The 21,142-nt window shown below is 42.4% G+C and overlaps 1 protein-coding gene and 1 pseudogene across 2 annotated transcripts in view; both read right to left on the reverse strand.

Moving 5' to 3' along the window:
- Positions 1 to 8,460, reverse strand: part of LOC115151727 (ceramide synthase 1-like) — a 52,678-nt gene extending 44,218 nt beyond the window's left edge. For both annotated transcript variants that reach the window (XM_029695908.1, XM_029695909.1), the window contains exon 1: positions 6,911 to 8,460. In XM_029695908.1, the coding sequence (XP_029551768.1) occupies positions 6,911 to 7,162 (252 nt within the window). In that variant the 5' untranslated portion in view covers positions 7,163 to 8,460. The remainder of the gene's footprint in view (positions 1 to 6,910) is intronic.
- Positions 8,461 to 8,541: 81 nt separating this feature from the next.
- LOC115151728 (coatomer subunit epsilon-like) lies at positions 8,542 to 16,969 on the reverse strand (annotated as a pseudogene).
- Positions 16,970 to 21,142: the final 4,173 nt, after the last annotated feature.

Here is a 21,142-nt window from a genome sequence, read left to right on the forward strand (position 1 = left end):
TCACAGGTATGGTTAACTCTTGAGGTTCCATTAAAGTATATACAGATCTAGGTAAATCTGCCATCAGTTTTAGTGCCCCCCCTTTTTGGAATAGCTTACAAAACTCATCTTGACTCTCTGTTGCCTCTAGGGCAGTTCAGGACTTTAATGTTGAATGAATTTAATGAGAATTTCAACTGTTTGGATTTGAATTGTCTTTGTAGTGTTTGAAACTGTAGTGTTGATTCTGTAATTTGTAGTTTATAAAAATGTTATGTATCATTTTGAATTTGTTTTATTGTTTTCCTGATGGCACCATTGTAAGTAAATGAGACCCTGGTCTCAAATGAGTTTCCCTGAAAACATAAAACGAAAAAAATAGAAATATTTATCTCAATTAGATGATTTGACGGCCCTACAGGCCCCAGGTTCATTCACACTTGACCTATTGCCCATTCCTGGTCGTATAAGCAAGTAGTATGGCAATGAAATGTCAGATACACTTACACTTGGTAGTACTGTCAACCATAAACAGCATCCCCATGCTTTACACGTGGCAAACACTGACCGAGAGAGCCTTTTAGGCCCTACAGTATATTGTCTAAGCCCAAGTCTTCTTAGGTAACACCTCTGCCCTCGGTGCACTGCAGTGACCGAGTTAAGACGGTGTAATAATATCAGTAACTAAAAAACCTGAAGCAGCTCTGAGCCTTCTGCACATCAGAGCTCAACAATGTGCGTATCTGTCCTCTAAATAGAAAGTCCTTAAAAGGAGTTTTTCACAGTAAAATCTGAGGCCATCTTATGTGAAGACATGAGCCACAATGTCAGACTCAATATCACATGTTCAGGGATAGGAGTATGTGTTCTAGTTATAGCTCACTAGTGCCAAGAGTTTTTCCTGCGTGGTCGGGGGGTTTGTAGGGGTAGAGAGAGACTACTGTAACTGCATGAGAGTCAGTCAGTCAGTAGGTTCACTGTGGGTCCTATCGCTGTAACACCATCTCTCTCTCTCTTCTCCCCTTCCATCTCAGATGCTCCTTTATAAGCCCCTGCTGCCACAGAGACAGAGGTCGTGGGCATTGTTCGCTGACAGCTTCAAATATTTAAGGAGTAGTGGAGCAGGAACACCCAGGAGCTTTAATCATATGCCTCGTGTTTTATTTATGGTGTACCTTAATTCTACAAGAGGCTGTAGTTGTTCTGATATATTGAAGTCCACAGTGACCCATTCGTCTCAGATGAAAGCTAGCTAAGGCGGCAGGTTAACCTCAATGCATCACTGGATACTCATTTTCATTAACATGGTTTACCTGACACTGAACCCAATTCTCGATCATTGTTTGGTGTATTTTATGCAATACACACAAAAACACGTAATTGGAGAAATACCCCCATAGCATTGCATCAATTTGTAATAGTTTAGTGACTCATGAGTGGGAATCATTTGAACGTTCAATCCTCAAACCATTTCTCGTCCATAGTAATGGTGACTAAGAGGAAAAACAGCCCATTCCCTGTATTCTCTGACCACATCTGTGCCAACAAAACCTGTACGTGTGCAACTATGGGGCAAAACAGATGCGTTTGGCTTATATTGTTGACAATATGTAACTATATTTTGTCTCCAAATGTTTATTGAAAACATAAATACATTTGCACAATAAGCACTTGTTATCTCTCAAATACATCTTTACAGTTGTTGGTTAGCTAGCTAGCGATTTTTTTTCCATATTAGCATTGTCATGAAATCAGTCAAAACACCAAAAATCAAGACATTGCATCAAGAACATGATTAAACTAGCTGAAACGAGCCACTTCCGATTCCCAACATGGCAGATTCTTGTCATTGTTGCTAGCTATCTGCATGTTCAAAATCACAATTTTTTCTTTACCTTTATTTATCCAGGCAAGTCAATTATGAACAAATTCTTATTTACAATGATGCAACAACACACGGCAACAACGCACAGCTTCTGGCCACATCGATACGCGCGCATCACTTTCGCGACCTTGTCAGACAATCCGTCTACACTGAGTATACAAAATATTAGGAACATCTTACTAATATTGAGTTGTACCCCTTTTCCCTTCAGAACAGCCTCGATTTATCGGGGAATGGACTCAAAATTTCGAAAAACTCCACAGGAATGCTGGCCAATGTTGACTCCAATACTTCCCACAGTTGTGTCAAGTTGGCTAGATGTCCTTAGGGTGGTGGACCATTCTAGACCACACAAGGGAAACTGTTGAGCGTGCAAAACTCAGCAGCGTTGCAGTTCTTGACACTCAAACTGGTGCGCCTGGCACCTACTACCATACCCCGTTCAAAGGTACATAAATATTTTGTCTTGCACATTCACCCTCTGAAAGGCACACATACACAATCCATGTCTTAGTTGTCTCAAGGCATAAAAATCCTTCTTTAACCCGTCTCCTCTTCATCTACACTGATTGAAGTGGATTTAACAGCTGACATCAATAAGGGATCATAGCTTTCACCTCGATTCACCTGGCAGTCTATGTCATGGAGCAAATGGAGCAAATGGAATGGCATCAAACACCTTGATACCATTCCACCTATTCCGCTCCAGTCCTTACCACAAGCCCATTCTCCCTAACTAAGGTGCCACCAAACTCCTGTGGTACACACAGTGTATTAGCACTACATACCCCAACTCCTCCCCTACCCAGCCAAATGTCAGAATAATGAGCTGCGAGCCACATCTATCTGTGAGGACTAGATGTTAGGGCCCTCCCAGTCAACCCCAACAGAGCGGGAGAGTCAGAGTCTGTGTATCTCAGCAGAGCCTTGAGAGAGTACCCTTCCTGTCATGGAGCCCAAAACTGGGAGGATTATTAATGTGCTCATTCATTGATAGGCCAAGATATGCAAACGGTAATGTAATAAATTGATTGACTGGCCGAATGTGTGTAAGAGAAAAATAAAAGAGATGCTACTACTACTCTAAAAGAAATGACAAAACAACCTAGAATTGTTGAATATTGCTTTACCCGGTTGGCAGGTAGCCTAGCGGTTAAGAGCATTGGGGTAGTAACCGAAAGGTTGCTGGTTCGAATCATCGAGCTGACTAGGTAAAAAATCTGTCCTTGAGCAAGGCACTTAATCCTAGTCGCTCTGGATAAGAGCATCTGCTATATGACTAACATGTAAATTTACTAGTACACCATTTGACGATACAGTGTAATAACAAAGAAACAACAAAATAATCTAGAAATATTGTTTTATTGAGGGTAGCCGATCTTTCAAGATCGAGCACAATCGATCTTGAAAGATCGAGCAAAATCGATTGAGCACAATCGAATCAAATTAAATGTTATTGGTCGCATACACACACACTACCGGTCAAAGGTTTTAGAACACCTACTCATCCAAGGGTTTTTCTTTATTTCTACTATTTTCCACATCGTAGAATAATAGTGAAGACATCAAAACTATGAAATAGCACATACTGTAACTGCATGAGAGTCAGTCAGTCAGTCAGTAGGTTCACTGTGGGTCCTATCGCTGTAACACCATCTCTCTCTCTCTTCTCCCCTTCCATCTCAGTTCACAATGTCCACCGCCTTTAAATGTTCTTCTATTTTTCTGTCTTATTGGATCATGGTGTCAGGCATGGTTTGTCTGAAAGATGTTATTTCTATGTAAAATATTCTGTAACAAGTGTTGTTTTTGTGCTCAATGGTGGATGTACACCAAAAAGGTGTTAAACAAATCAAAATATATTTTATATTTGAAATTCTTCAAATAGCCACCCTTTGCCTTGATGACAGCTTTGCACACTCTTGGCATTCTCTCAACCAGCTTCACCTGGAAGGCTTTTCCAACAGTCTTGAAGGAGTTCCCACATACACTGAGCACTTGTTGGCTGCTTTTCCTTCACTCTGCGGTCCGACTCATCCCAAACCATCTCAATGTAGTTGAGGTTGGGGGATTGTGGAGGCCAGGTCATCTGATGCAGCACTCCATCACTCTCCTTCTTGGTAAAATATCCCTTACACAGCCTGGAGGTGTGTTGGGTCATTGTCCTGTTGAAAAACAAATGATAGTCCCACTAAGCCCACACCAGATAGGATGGCGTATCGCTGCAGAATGCTGTGTTGGCCATGCTAGTTAAGTGTGCCTTGAACTCTAAATAAATCACTGACAGTGTTACCAGCAAAGCACCCCCACACCATAACACCTCCTCCTCCATGCTTTACAGTGGGAAATACACATGCGGAGATCATCCGTTCACCCACACCACATCTCACAAAGACACAGTGGTAGGAACTAAAAATCGCCAATTTGGACTCCACACCAAAGGACAAATTTCCACCGGTCTAATGTCCATTGCTCGTGTTTCTTGGCCCAAGCAAGTCTCTTCTTCTTATTGGTGTCCTTTAATCAAATCAAATCAAAATGTATTTGTCATATGCGTCGAATACAACAGGTATTCACCTTACAGTGAAATTCTTACTTATAAGCCCTTAACCAACAATGCTGTTTTAAGAAAATACCTAAAAAAATAATAATTATGAGACAAGAATAACAAATGATTAAAGAGCAGCAGCAAATAACAATAGCGGGGCTATATACAGGGGGTACCGGTATAGAGTCAATGTGCGGGGGTACCAGTGTTGAGGTAATATGTACATGTAGGTAGATTTATTAAAGTGACTATGCATAGATAATAACAGAGAGTAGCAGCAGCGTAGAAGGATGGGGGGGGGGGGGTCAATGCAAATAGTATGGGTAGCCATTTGATTAGCTGTTCAGGAGTCATATGGCTTAGGGGTAGAAGCTGTTTAGAAGCCTCTTGGACCTAGACTTGGCACTCCGGTAGCACTTGCCGTGCGGTAGCAGAGAGAACAGTCTATGACTTGGGTGGCTGGAGTCTTTGACAATTTTCAGGGCCTTCCTCTGACACTGCCTGGTATAGAGGTCCTGGATGGCAGGAAGCTTGGCCCTGTGATGTACTGGGCCGTACGCACTACCCTCTGTAGTGCCTTGCGGTCGGAGGCCGAGCAGTTAACATACCAGGCAGTGATGCAACCCGTCAGGATGCTCTCGATGGTGCAGCTGTAAAACCTTTTGAGGATCTGAGGACCCATGCCAAATCTTTTCAGTCTCCTGAGGGGGAATAGGTTTTGTTGTGCCCTCTTCACGACTGTCTTGGTGTGCTTGGACCATGTTAGTTTGTTGGTGATGTGGACGCCAAGGAACTTGAAGCTCTCAACCTGCTCCACTACAGCCTCATCGATGAGAATGGGGGCGTGCACGGTCCTCCTTTTCCTGTAGTCCACAATCAACTCCTTTGTCTTGATCACGTTGAGGGAGAGGTTGTTGTCCTTGCACCACACGGTCAGGTCTCTGACCTCCTCCCTATAGGCTGTCTCATCGTTGTCGGTGATCAGGCCTACCACTGTTGTGTCATCAGCAAACTTAATGATGGTGTTGGAGTCGTGCCTGGCTGTGCAGTCATGAGTGAACAGGGAGTACAGGAGGAGACTGAGCACGCACCCCTGAGGGGCCCCCATGTTGAGGATCAGCGTGGCGGATGTGTTGTTACCTACCCTTACCACCTGGGGGCGGCCCGTCAGTAGTGGTTTCTTTGCAGCAATTTGACCATGAATGTGGAAGCCAGATGACCTGGCCTCCACAATTCCCCAACCTCAACCAAATTGAGATGGTTTGGGATGAGTCGGACCGCAGAGTGTAGGAAAAGCAGCCAACAAGGGCTCAGCATATGTGGGAACTCCTTCAAGACTGTTGGAAAAGCATTCCAGGTGAAGCTGGTTGAGAGAATGCCAAGAGTGTGCAAAGCTGTCATCAAGGCAAAGGGTGGCTATTTGAAGAATCTCAAATATAAAAAATATATATATTTAGATTTTTTGGTTACTACATGATTCCATATGTGTTATTTCACTATTATTCTACAATGTAGAAAATAGTAAAAATAAAGAAAAACCCTTGAATGAGTAGGTGTTCTAAAACTTTTGACCGGTAGTGTAGATAGCAGATGTTACTGTGGGTGTAGCGAAATGATTGTGTTCCGAGCTCCAACAGTGCAGTTATATCTAAACATTCACAACAATACACACAAATCTAAAAGTAAAAGAATTGAATTAAGAAACAGCCCACGTGTGTTAGTACTGTGACAGCAGTTCGTGAGACAATATTGTAGTAGACTAGATCTCACATGCATTGATTTCCTCATCAGTCTACTGTCATAAGTCAATCGCCAGTGATGAGGGAGGTCTGTGGTTTCCGTGTATGGGTCCTTAATCCCCTCTGCAAAGCTTGCTTTCTCCATCTCTGCTCTGGTCTTTGTAACCTGGGAGGTTATTCTATAGCAGCCTCGTTAGCTGGGGTAAAGGGATTTTGTAATCTGACTGAATCAGTTACCTTAAACCTGGTATCTGATCTTCATCTTGGCCACATGACACACACAGAGACTCAAGGTATCTGAACGTAGTATATAGGCCTTATGCATTGCCTTCCTCAGAATGAAGGTCTTCCTAATATGCTTCAATTTGATGGGCATCATGATGAGCTTGTCAAGAGGACAAGTCCCAGTAACAATTGTTGAATTCAGCAAGAGAATAATGTATGTTTTTATACCAGAGAAAGAGACCAGTGTTTCATATCCTGTGGTGGGCTTCACAAGTCAAATGTGATTAATCATAATTTAAATCAAATTATTCTTATTCCACTAATACTGCAAGGTACATGAAACATGGGACATTAACAGCACCCTTATAGTGAGCCATGAAGACTGCACTCTGATAGAAGGCCCGTATAGTTAGGGAACGAGAACAAGGCTCATAGTCCTTGAAGAAGGAATGTATGTATTTGTGGGGAAATGTGTATATGTGGATGTATAGTATTCAAAAATGAGTGGAAGGCTGAGAATGCTTCTGTATCTACCTGGAACAGACATTCTGTTAGTCCCCGTCGTATCTGCGTCCACATAACCGCGCAGATGAAGAAAAGGCCGATTTCGGTCCAGGTAATATAAGCGTTATCCAGGAGCGTCCTTTTGGAGAGCTCTAGACCGCAAGTGCTACAGCCTCTCAAGGCACTGGGCATCACTGTTGATGCTCTCGTTATTAGATCCGCATAGCCAGGCATGGGTTCCACCTCCCCGACACTCATGTCGTCCCCGGTATGACTGTCCATTGTGGCGGCAATGAAAATGTCGATTTAGAAAACTGACCCTGGTTTAGGAACACAGAGCGGCAAGCTCCTACACTTCCAAACTAGCTAGCCAGCAGCTATCCTAAAAACGCGGAAAAACTGTAATCAGCTTAACCTCTCAAGTAGCCTGCCTAATTCTTTGTTTTCTAATTTAAGACGTGGGCCCATTTCGCATAGGTGACAATTTATATCAGATTGGAATATAGGCCCATAAAAACCAAAGGTAATAGCCAGGTCGATATATTTAATAGCCAACGTAATTAGCTATCTATATTGTAATATTACATATATTCTATGATCCAGTAAACATTGTTCAGAATGTTGGGCATTATTTTACGCATACTACCTCATCATTTTAGCTAGCTTGTCAGCCGTCTACGGTTAGCTAAATTAAATGCACACTACTGGATAGACCAGCATTTACAACAGCTACCAAACTAGCTAGTTGAATCTTTCTGAGATTAGATATAGCTGTAAAATCACCTTTAAATTACAAGAAAAAAATCCAGCAAGTATTATCTGGCTACCTAATGTGCCATAAAGATCGGTACAGTCTAAGCATCACATGTGATTCTAGTGAACCTAACGTTATATTCTGTATACACTCATCTCCGTTATTCGCTTTATATAACATCTCGCCGTCATTTCACTAGAATAACCTAGTCCTTTCTAATACTGTTTTTTTTAATTAACGCCGACAAAAATCTAGACTATATATCCTCAATGTTCGGCTTCCTGTGCCGTGCCACTGCTGGTGATCAACGTCGTGTCCTGGCTGTCTGCGCTCTCTGTCTCTTGACAAGTGACAGAGAAATGCGCGCTGTTTTAATGGGAATCAATGTAGAACATAATTCCATACGGCACTCACTTGAAACCTATCCGGTTATAATAATACAAGTATAGGAAACGTTTTTACCGGCACGACTAGCGGGTGTTCACCACCCTCTCCGAATGCCACTTTAATTTAAAATTGGAGTTTAATGTAGAAAAAGCAGCGTCGCCGTGACGTAATTATGTCCAGCTATCTTCTTCAACTGCTGGGATTAAAGCCGAAGATCATTTAAAGCGACAATGCAACAGCAGCACGATGCACATCACGATGCACATCAAGTACAGGATGTCGACTTTTCCAGAAAACACGTTGATACTGTAGAGGAATTTCTACATGAATTGAATGGCCCACTCATTTACAAAATAGATAATTTCACATGCAAAATAAAAGTTAATCTGTGAATTGGAGGAGACATAAGGGGGAAAAGATGGTCTACCTCCAGCAAGTATCATCGGGACACGTTCAAGAATTTCAATAGAAAGTGTCACACTGACACACACTGGGTGTAAACAGGGTCATAAAACATGTATTGTCAATTCAGAGGAATGTTTATAGAAAACAGTTACACAGGAGGCATTTTACAATTTAGAGAAATGCAAATGTTACAAACAGAGACATTATCAAAAGGGACATTTCATGTACTACAACTACTTCAGAGTATAAATAAAATCTGTGTCCACCACATAAAAGGTCATATTATTATGATAAAGTTTAGCAAAAAAATAGACATTTTTATATATAAAATGTCTAAATGTGCATGTCAATGTTAATCCATACAATTTAGAGTTTGCCGTATTGATAGACAAAAAAAGATATGTAGCATTCAGTTGTGTGTCCAGTATTCATAATGTTTTGTAGTCCAAAAAGATGACTCCATTGTGTCAAACAGTCGCAGTGGGAACATACTGCATCGGCAGTCTGTCAAATTCATTCTCCTGAGACAAGAAAAAATAAACATTTAACACACAGTAGAACATGTTTAACTAGTAAAACTGTTGTGCACTGCAATAACCTGGTCCGTTGAGTGAAACAAACGGACATTTCAATGTTTATTTACACTTCTTTATTGGGTAATTATGTGTAGTGAAGTCTGAGTCAAAATCAGACCGTTTTTAAATGATCTCATTGGACTAGATATCCTACAGTGCTACCAATCAAATCATTTGATTTAGTTCCAAGAGAGCAAAGACTGACCAACAGCTGAAGAATGCATTGATTGAAGATGTTTCAGAACTGTGTACGGGCAAATGTAATCAACATACCTTGGCCAGGTAATCTTTAAGGAAGCGGTGAGCTCTATGGGCATCTTTCAGCTGAGAGAGATACCGGTTGGTTACCTGTGAACAGATGCATAACAGATTGATGTTAAAGACAGGCTCCTGAACTTCGGCAACTAATTCGTATTTTTTTTATACCTTCCGCTTTGGGCTGGATGTGTCAATGAGTACAGTTACATGCACACAATCATGTGATTATTGAGAAGTCAGATTAATATAATATTCCAATAAAACGTTTACATGCTTTGCAAGAAGAACGATTTCCCTAACAACCCTGTTTACGTGAACACTTCTGAAATCAGGCTACCTGATGGGACTGATAAATCGAGAAAATCCCAGATCAAAATAAATGTTCTACCACAACGAACATGTTATTTTTGGGAAGTCTATTTGATTCTGAGTTTGTATGCGAAAACTACTTTAAGACATACATTGTTGTTTCGAACTCCCTTCACTCGCGCTAAAAAGGGAGGCTCGCTCAGATGGTGCTGGCATATTCGCAAATCAAATACACAGCTGGAATGCCAATTAAGGTGTTTACATGTCCTAATAATTTGAAAGACTGCTCAGAAAACCAGGTGTTTTAATCGGCGTATGCTTACTTAAAATTTGGACCTTACGCTGGTTAAGACGTGTTTACATGACTATTACACAATCGGCCTACTGCCATGAATCAGTTCAACATTGAATTATTAGTGTACATGTAAACACTCACTGTGTAGTTCATACATGCATAATCTAAGTGCAGAATTACTGTCTTACCTCAATAACTCAGGAAATCCCTAGTTTGAAGGCAACTATTTTTCTGGAAGTTGTGCTACATTTTCCCAAACGTGGGCCAGCCCCCTAGCAGCGAACAAGATGCACCCACAGCTGAGTGAGAACAATCACGTGGTGCACATACAGTGTAATCGGAAAGTATTCAGACCCCTTCCCTTTTTCCATATTACAGCCTTATTCTAAAATGGATTAAATTTAATAATACCCCATAATGACAGAACAAAAACATTTTTTAGAAATGTTAGAAAATGTATAAGAAATAAAAAAACAGAAATACCTTATTTACATAAGCTATGAGACTAGTAATTGAGCTCAGGTGCATCCTGTTTCTACTGATCATCCTTGAGATGTTTCTACAACTTTCGGTGTTCCTCAAGGTTCCGTTCTAGGACCACTATTGTTTTCACTATATATTTTACCTCTTGGGGATGTCATTCGAAAACATAATGTTAAATTTCACTGCTATGCGGACGACACACAGCTGTACATTTCAATGAAACATGGTGAAGCCCCAAAATTGCCCTCGCTAGAAGCCTGTGTTTCAGACATAAGGAAGTGGATGGCTGCAAATTTTCTACTTTTAAACTCGGACAAAACAGAGATGCTTGTCCTAGGTCCCAAGAAACAAAGAGATCTTCTGTTGAATCTGACAATTAATCTGGATGGTTGTACAGTCGTCTCAAATAAAACTGTGAAGGACCTCGGCGTTACTCTGGACCCTGATCTCTCTTTTGAAGAACATATCAAGACTGCTTCAAGGACAGCTTTTTTCCATCTACGTAACATTGCAAAAATCAGAAACTTTCTGTCCAAAAATGACGCAGAAAAATTAATCCATGCTTTTGTTACTTCTAGGCTCGACTACTGCAATGCTCTACTTTCCGGCTACCCGGATAAAGCACTAAACAAACTTCAGTTAGTGCTAAATACGGCTGCTAGAATCCTGACTAGAACCAAAAAATTTGATCATATTACTCCAGTGCTAGCTTCCCTACACTGGCTTCCTGTTAAGGCAAGGGCTGATTTCAAGGTTTTACTGCTAACCTACAAAGCATTACATGGGCTTGCTCCTACCTATCTTTCCGATTTGGTCCTGCCGTACATACCTACACGTACGCTACGGTCACAAGACGCAGGCCTCCTAATTGTCCCTAGAATTTCTAAGCAAACCGGCTGGAGGTAGGGCTTTCTCCTATAGAGCTCCATTTTTATGGAATGGTCTGCCTACCCATGTGAGAGACGCAGACTCAGTCTCAACCTTTAAGTCTTTACTGAAGACTTATCTCTTCAGTAGGTCCTATGATTAAGTATAGTCTGGCCCAGGAGTGTGAAGGTGAACGGAAAGGCTGGAGCAACGAACCGCCCTTGCTGTCTCTGCCTTGTCGGTTCCCCTCTTCCCACTGGGATTCTCTGCCTCTAACCCTTTTACAGGGGCTGAGTCACTGACTTACTGGTGTTCTTCCATGCCGTCCATGGGAGGGGTGCGTCACTTGAGTATGTTGAGCCACTGACGTGGTCTTCCTGTCTGGGTTGGCGCCCCCCCCTTGGGTTGTGCCGTGGCAGACATCTTTGTGGGCTATACTCGGCCTTGTCTTCGGACGGTAAGTTGGTGGTTGTAGATATCCCTCTAGTGGTGTGGGGGCTGTGCTTTGGCAAAGTGGGTGGGGTTATATCCTGCCTGTTTGGCCCTGTCCGGGGGTATCATCGGATGGGGCCACAGTGTCTTCTGATCCCTCCTGTCTCAGCCTCCAGTATTTATGCTGCAGTAGTTTATGTGTCGGGGGGCTAGGGTCAGTCTGTTACATCTGGAGTATTCTCTTGTCTTATCCAGTGTCCTGTGTGAATGTAAATATGCTCTCTCTAATTCTCTCTTTCTTTCTTTCTTTCTCTCGGAGGACCTGAGCCCTAGGACTACCTGGCATGATGACTCCTTGCTGTCCCCAGTCCACCTGGCCATGCTGCTGCTCCAGTTTCAACTGTTCTGCCTGCGGCTACGGAACGCTGACCTGTTCACCGGACGTGCTTGTTGCACCCTCGACAATTACTATGATTATTATTATTTGACCATGCTGGTCATTTACGAACATTTTAACATCTTGACCATGTTCTGTTATAATATCCACCCGGCACAGCCAGAAGAGGACTGGCCACCCCTCATAGCCTGGTTCCTCTCTAGGTTTCTTCCTAGGTTTTTGGCCTTTCTCAGGAGTTTTTCCTAGGGAGTTTTTCCCAGCCACCGTGCTTCTTTCACATGCATTGCTTGCTGTTTGGGGTTTTAGGCTGGGTTTCTGTACAGCACTTTGAGATTTCAGCTGATGTACGAAGGGCTATATAAATAAATTTGATTTGATTTGATTTGATTGGAGTCCACCTGTAGTAAAATCAATTGATTGGACATGATTTGGAAAGGCACACACCTGTCTATATAAGGTCCCACAGTTGACAGTGCATGTCAGAGCAAAAACCAAGCCATGGGGTCGAAGGAATTGTCCATAGAGCTCAGAGACAGGAGTTTGCAAAAAGGCACCTAAGGACTCAGGCTATGAGAAACAAGATTCTCTGGTCTGATGAAACCAAGATTTAACTCTTTGGCCTGAATGCCAAGCGTCACATCTGGAGGAAACAGGATGCACCATCCCTACGGTGAAACATGGTGGTGGCAGCATCATGCTGTGGGGATGTTTTTCAGGGGCAGGGACTGGGAGACTAGTCAGGATCGAGAGAAAGATGAACGAAGCAAACTACAGAGAGATCCTTGATGAAAACCTGCTCCAGAGCACTCAGGACCTCAGACTGGGGAAAAGATTCACCTTCCAACAGGACAATGACCCTAAGCACACAGCCAAAACAACACAGGAGTGGCTTCGGGACAAGTCTCTGAAGGTCCGTGAGTGGCCCAGCCAGAGCCCGGACTTGAACCCGATTAAACATCTCTGGAGACCTGAAAATAGCAACGCAGCGACACTCCCCATCCAACCTGACAGAGCTTGAGAGGATATGCTGAGAATGGGAGTAACTCCCCAAATGCAGGTGTGCCAAGCTCGTAGCGTCATACCCAAGACTCGAGGCTGTAATCACTGCCAAATGTGCTTCAACAAAGCACTGAGTAAAGGGTCTGAATACTTATGTAAATGTGATTGTTTTTTGTTTTTTATTTTTAATGCATTTGCACAAAAAAAGGTGTAGATTGATGAAAAAACCGATTTAATACATTTTAGAATTAGGCTGTAATGCAACAAAATGTGGAAAAAGTCAAGGGCTCTGAACACTTCCCGAATGCACTGTATGTGATGCAATTTTCGGGGACAACTTTTTACTCGTGATTGCTACTTTCAGAACTACTGGCTAAAAAGTATAGAAAAGTACCAGAGAATCCCTTTAAGAAAGTTAAGGCCCAAAATAATTTATCAAAAATCATTAGAACAAGGTCTACTTGTTCTAATACACCAGTTGTAGATATCCTTGATTGGGTAATTATCAGTAATTAGATTGAATCCATTGAAGACAGCATTCTGTAGACAATAACAATCCTATTGATCATTTACTCACTATCACCTCAATCTGGCACAGAGAAGATTTTTTTAAAGCTTTATCGCTACAATAGTGTTCTTGAGTTTTACTTGCTGTTTAAAAAGAGCACAATATATCGGCAAACCTTTCAGCCAAACAGATAAAAAACAAACGTAAATTGAGACAAACATTTCTCCGTATCTGTGACAAAACCTGATGCACCCTGAGGAATCCCCATAAACTGATATAGGTCCAAAGTCTCACCTCAGGAGCTTTGCCCAAGTGCTGGGTCAGCACAATCAGGTTGATCAGAGTCTCAGGGTGGCTGCTGTCCTGTTAGGGGGGAAAATCAGAGTTTGGAAAACACACAGTTTCTCACAGCAGTGCCTCAATGCACTATGACCTTACTCACTACCCTGCTTCCTTCATACATTTTCAATGACACGTTCTTAAATGTGTATACGACAACTGTAATACTAGTGTATTCACATAAATCACTGGTCCTATTCTAAACAAGAGCGTAAAATGTGGGAGATTATCTTTTTGTGTAATTATTTAACCAAGGATCAGTCTTCCATGACACCCCAACAAGGTACTGGTTAAACTCTGGCCAATTAATTTTTTCTCATCTCAGATTAAATGCAGGCCATGGGGACAAAAATATAGCATTTGGCACCACCTACAGTTCAATTGAAAAAGTTGCAAGTACTTCCCTTAAAATTACACTAAACTTGTATTGCTCTGTGGTTGGATGAGACAACAGACATCACCAATTGGTTAAACTAATTCAAATGGTACTATTCAATAGTCACTAACGTCCTATAATGTTATGCTATCAGTTAGTGTTCATCTTTATTTAAAAACAACCCTTTACACATCTCTACAGATTCCTCTGTAGAATAAGATATTAGAGTGCATTTAAAGCAAGTAATGACCTTGTCTTGTGCCTCCTGGAGAACCCCCTCTGCCTCCTCCCACTTGTTGTGGGCCATATGGCAGGCAGCCTGGCCATTAAGCAGAAGCAGAGTAGGGGAATACTTATCCGACAGCTCCTGGAAGATGTAGTAAGCATCCTGCAGCTTCTCTCTTCCCTTTAAAAAAGGGAAAAAAAGCAAGAGTCCAGTTTTCTTTTCTGTTCAGAAAAACTGAAATTGAGTTTTATTCTTAATGACTGCACAAAAAGCTGAATTTAATCCTAAAGTGATGACTACTTTTAGAGTGAGAGTGGTGCTCTGTCAATAAAAGCCCATTTATTTCAGGTGGAGGGCAAATGGGGCCGGCTGCACTGAAGTATTCTAGCATGTAGGGGGCTCCACCAGGGCCTAAAAATTACCTTCTTGGACCACCAGCCACTGTGGCAGGTAGATTGAAAAATCTACCAGCCACTCTGAATTTTTTTATACCAGCCAAAAAACATTTTCCACCATACAAAAACAAAAAACAGATGACCATTCTTTGTAATCTTGCTAAAACAAAAACATTTATTAGTAAGAAGTAATGTGATATACTGCTACATTTCAGGGTGGGAGGTTACCGTGGTAACAGGGCCACTTGAGTCGTGTCAGGTGCGTCTGTGTGTGAGATTTAAAATCGCACTAGTAGTAGACGGCATCTCTTCGCTATCAGTTGAAGCAGCAGACTCAAACTAACATTAAAAAAAACAACCAAGCTTGTGAACAAAACAATGTAAATATGCAAGAAACACAAGGACAAAGTCTCACGTTGTACACTTTCAAGTAAATTAGACAAACTTATGCCTGTGCGCAGCACCTCCAAAAATGAATCGATCAGCACAGTGCAAAGCCAGGCTGTGTTGCTGTGAGAGGTGGGATATAGACTTGTATTTCTTTATGCGATTAGCAGCTATGAAACAAAATGGCATAAATATTTTGAAAACAGATACTGCAGCATTTGTCTGCTATAAATCACAACTCGCACATGTGCTCACTTTTTATTTGCATATGCGAATTGGATGACCACCCTGAAAATTGACCACCCACCTATGTGGCTTGTGAAATAAACATTATTGCCTGCCAATACCTAAATATACCAGCATTTGGCAGGTGGCTGGTGTTAATTTTATGCCCTGGTCTTCACTATGGGCTGACACTCACAACAGCGATGTTGACCCAAGCCGTGGATAGTTGGGTCAGTGTGGCATCCTCGTCCTGCTCCTGCATTTTCTTCAGCTCTTTCCTTTGAATGACAGGTGTTAAAATAAGTAAACAATGCCATATATGATCAACACATGAATTTGCTGAATCCTTTTAGCTCAATTTACTTAAAGTATTTAAAAGGAATTTAAATCAGATGCCGTGTTGAGCGGACATACCTTGCCAAATCAACACGTTCTAAACTCAGCAGCACCTGAATGGTCATCGCCATGCTGAAAAGAAAAAAAGAGGGACATAAACGTACTGAATCACCCATAACAGAGGCTACAAACATTAATAGTATCTTGTGATTGTCTTTACCATTCCAGACTTTCTCCCTGGTGCAGGGACCGCAGGGCAGCGTCAGAGTTCATCTCATGGTAGTAAATGGACGCAGCCATGACCAGGAAGGTTGTGTTGGCCGCATCTACACTCTTGGCCATCTTCTTGTCAAGTTCAGCCACAACGTCATCCCTGCACAAAAAAACAACAATATTGTAACGCCAGCTAAGGAGTCAACAAAGAGCATTTCATCTTGAGTTGTGTATTGACAGTTTACAATAACAATTCTGAACACTAATGGGTTCAGACCGTTTGCCCTCGTTGGAGCAATACTCAGGCACTGGCCTTGATGTCATCCATCACCACAGCATACTTCCTCTGAAACAAGACAGAATGAGGCGTGTTCGCTAATTGTACATGCTGATAGGTGGTGGAACAAAAATGTACACTCATATAAACTGACTGTCCCGGCTATGTTACCTGTGCAATGTAGGCTCTGTATAGAAACATGTCTCTCTCAACCTCCTTCTCAGGTGTTGATGGCTGCAAAGAGGAAAATAAGTAGTTGACTTTTTCGTTTTAACGTTAGCTAGTTCATTACTATAGAGATGTTAGCTAGTTGATTTGTGTCATACAGCGACACTTGAAAAAGATATAGGCTTAGCCACATTGTACAAACGGTTTACCGTCAGATAATTACCTTAACTTTCTGGGCTTCGTTTATACATTGTTGATAACTGCCGATATAATAAGCATTTTTCACATCGAAGAGCTCATCAACATCTCCTTGTTGCGCCGCCATGTTGACTGGATCACTTCCTGGGGGCGGCCCATCAGGAAGTCCAGGATCCAGTTGCAGAGGGAGGTGTTTAGTCCCAGGATCCTTAGCGGCGTATTTACTAAGGTACATGGGCGATGTTCTTCTTCTGTCAGTTATGTTTTTATTTAACTAGGCAAGTCAGTTAAGAACAAATTCTTATTTGCAACGGACGGCCAAACCCTAACGACGCTGGGCCAATTGTGCGCCGCCCTATGGGACTTCCATTCACGGCCGGTTGTGAATCGAACCAGGGTCCGTAGTGATGCCTCTAGCACTGAGATGCGGTGCCTTAGACCGCTGCGCCACTTGGGAGCCCCCCAAAAGGTGTATTGCCCCCACCAACTGTACGGTTTAAAAAAAAAAAATCCAACTTCTTCCTTCTTTTAGTTCTCCATATCTCCCTTCTCAGGCTCTAGGACCCGAGAGGGTGGTATGGCTGGTGCCAATATTCCATGTAACTCCATCACTGAGAAATCTTTTATGATTTCTATCTTCCTGGACCTTCTCTCCGCCTTGGCAGTCCCATTAAATCAAATCAAAGTTTATTTGTCACGTGCGCCGAATACAACAGGTGTAGAACTTACAGTGAAATGCTTACTTACAGGCTCTAACCAATAGTGCAAAAAAGGTATTAGGTGAACAATAGGTAAGTAAAGAAATAAAAACAACAGTAAAAAGACAGCGAAAAACAGTAGCGAGGCTATAAAAGTAGCAAGGCTACATACAGACACCGGTTAGTCAGGCTGATTGAGGTAGTATGTACATGTAGATATGGTTAAAGTGACTATGCATATATGATGAACAGAGAGTAGCAGTAGCGTAAAGAGGGGTTGGCGGGTGGTGGGACACAATGCAGATAGCCCGGTTAGCTAATGTACGGGAGCACTGGTTGGTTGGGCCAATTGAGGTAGTATGTACATATGTACATGAATGCATAGTTAAAGTGACTGTGCATATATGATAGACAGAGAGTAGCAGCAGCGTAAAAGAGGGTTGGGGGGGGGCACACAATGCAAATAGTCCAGGTAGCCATTTGATTACATGTTCAGGAGTCTTATGGCTTGGGGGTAAAAACCGTTGAGAAGCCTTTTTGTCCTAGACTTGGCACTCCGGTACCGCTTGCCATGCGGTAGTAGAGAGAACAGTCTATGACTGGGGTGGCTGGGGTCTTTGACCATTTTTAGGGCCTTCCTCTGACACCGCCTGGTGTAGAGGTCCTTGGATGGCAGGCAGCTTAGCCCCAGTGATGTACTGGGCCGTACGCCCTACCTTGCGGTCAGAGGCCGAGCAATTGCCGTACCAGGCAGTGATGCAACCCGTCAGGATGCTCTCGATGTTGCAGCTGTAGAATCTTTTGAGGATCTCAGGACCCATGCCAAATCTTTTTAGTTTCCTGAGGGGGAATAGGCTTTGTCGTGCCCTCTTCACGACTGTCTTGGTGTGTTTGGACCATTCTAGTTTGTTGATGTGGACACCAAGGAACTTGAAGCTCTCAACCTGCTCCACTACAGCCCCGTCGATGAGAGTACTCGGTCCTCCTTTTCCTGTAGTCCACAATCATCTCCTTAGTCTTGGTTACGTTGAGGGATAGGTTGTTATTCTGGCACCACCCGGCCAGGACTCTGACCTCCTCCCTATAGGATGTCTCGTCGTTGTCGGTAATCAGGCCTACCACTGTTGTGTCGTCTGCAAACTTAATGATGGTGTTGGAGTCGTGCCTGGCCATGCAGTCATGGGTGAACAGGGGGTACAGGAGGGGACTGAGCACGCACCCCTGGGGGCTCCAGTGTTGAGTATCAGCGTAGCATTTGTGTTGCTACCTACCCTCACCACCTGGGGGCGGCCCATCAGGAAGTCCAGTTGCAGAGGGAGGTGTTTAGTCCCAGGATCCTTAGCTTAGTGATGAGCTTTGAGGGTACTATGTTGTTGAACACTAAGCTGTAGTCAATGAATAGCATTCTCACATAAGTGTTCCTTTTGTCCAGGTGGGAAAGGTCAGTGTGGAGTGCAATAGAGATTACATCATCTGTGGATCTGTTTGGGCGGTATGCAAATTGGAGTGGGTCTAGGGTTTCTGGGATAATGGTGTTGATGTGAGCAATTGCCAGCCTTTCAAAGCACTTCATGGCTACAGACGTGAGTGCTACGGGTCTGTAGTCATTTAGGCAGGTTGCCTTTGTGTTCTTGGGCACAGGGACTACGGTGGTCTGCTTGGAACATGTTGGTATTACAGACTCAATCAGGGACATGTTCAAAACGTCAGTGAAGACACCTGCCAGTTGGTCAGCACATGCCCGGAGCACACGTCCTGGTAATCCGTCTGGCCCCGCAGCCTTGTGTATGTTGACCTGTTTAAAGGTCTTACTCGTGTTGGCTACAGAGAGCGTATATCACACAGTCGTCCAGAACAGCAGATGCTCTCATGCATGGCTCAGTAATTACCATAGCTATACATGCCACAAAGTCCACCTATTTAACCTTTAAAATGTCAGGATCCTGCTGGTGAAAGGCAACCCCTGCATCGTAGGCCTATCCACTACCATAAACTCTTCTGGGGCACCATTCAAACCCTCAACCCTTTTCCCTGCTGCTGCATGTGAAATGCTCTGTAAAACCCTGACTTTGGCCACCTCATTCTCTTTCACCCTTGTGGGGCATTCGGAAGACTTGGCTTCATGGTTCCCACCATTGTTCTAAACTGACTTGCCTAGTTAAAATAAAAATAGCAACATGTCATATTTATCACTTTTATAACACATAATATGATCCTTTCCACATCTTGGACAAATCGGCTTCTCCCTTCTGCAAACACTTGCTACATGACCAAAAGCTTTACAATGATCGCAGTGCATAGGTCTTTGGATAAATATTCTGAATCTGTAGTTAATGTCCTATATAAAATAAAAAAAGAACAGATACACTTCACTTTTTCACCATTCACAACACGATTCATCCGACGTGCTTCAACCACTCCAAGAATATTTATTTATTTATTCAAAATCGACTTTCCACGAGACGCCAGATAAAAAAATAAAAAACCTTGAGGGGTGCCCTGTTTCGAGGAGACACACGACACTTCGGTTAAGACAACAACGCACCTTCCTTCTGATCCGCAGAAGCACAAAAAAACGAAACAAACCCACCTCGGGATCCTCACAGCCTTCCCTCCACCAGCTTGGATAACTGAAATGGTTTCTTCAAGACTGGTTCTCTGCTCAGCTGCTCCTCATTAACAAACCGTACTCCTACTAGATACGAAGGGTCATTCTCATCACTGTATACCACTTTGCTCCGTTTTCCGTTATTTTGGACATACTCGAATTATCCTTGACTCTACCGCTATTGTATCATCTTTCCCGACATCTTTTGTTCGTCGTCCGGTCGCCTCGACCTCTCACTCGTCCATTCGATCCCCAATGGGCTATGTTGTTGAAATGTTGTCTTGTTACCATGTTTGATTACATTCGTTTATTTATATACAAATCCAGTTAATACACAACATTACATAACTTATGCCCATGTGTGTCCATTGGTTTCTGTTTACACGAAAATATTTGTTTGTCTTTTGCCTACTAATCACAGAGAATATGGAAAGTAAATCGTTATTCGGTCAGCTTTCTATGGGTGTTAAAATGATTTATATAGTATACTTATTAGAAAAATGATCGTGTATATTGAAGCTAAATAGAGTGTCTATCTCGATAGTTATAGTGTGGCTCAGAGATTAGCTAATGTGTCACTGCTTGCTACAGTATCTCTCATTGGTTACAAAATTGCAATATCCAAACGCTCCATTGAACAGCGCTTCTTAACAAGCTTTCTCACTAAATGGCCTACTATTTGCAGGTTGCGGGTGAAGGTAAACTACCTTGTGATAAGGATGACAGTATGCTAAGCATAAAATGCAATAATATTGACGACTGGATTGCAGAGTACTATGAACTAACTAGGCTATGTAAATGTGGTGCTATTCTATAATATTATGTATTTTAATTTACAATATATGTTTAAAATAGCCCTATCAAATCTGGCTTGAGTTGGGCCTATTTATATCCATTTACATCCAGACCATAATAGAAAAATAGCTTGTTGATTGTTTAAAACACATGTGATTCACAATGAACATCATAACCCTCCGGAATTCCTGCTAAACCCATTCATTCATAGACCGGGAAAAACGGTGCTGTCCGGTCCAGAAAACATCCGCTGTAAAACACCTAGATGTCTGGTTTACTATATCTCGCTCTCTCTCTCTGTTGTGTGTCCTATATAAATCCGTTTTGATCAATAACGTTGCCGAAATCATCT

Source organism: Salmo trutta, chromosome 17 (genome assembly GCF_901001165.1).
Source record: "Salmo trutta chromosome 17, fSalTru1.1, whole genome shotgun sequence".
In the NCBI taxonomy this organism is placed as follows: domain Eukaryota; kingdom Metazoa; phylum Chordata; class Actinopteri; order Salmoniformes; family Salmonidae; genus Salmo; species Salmo trutta.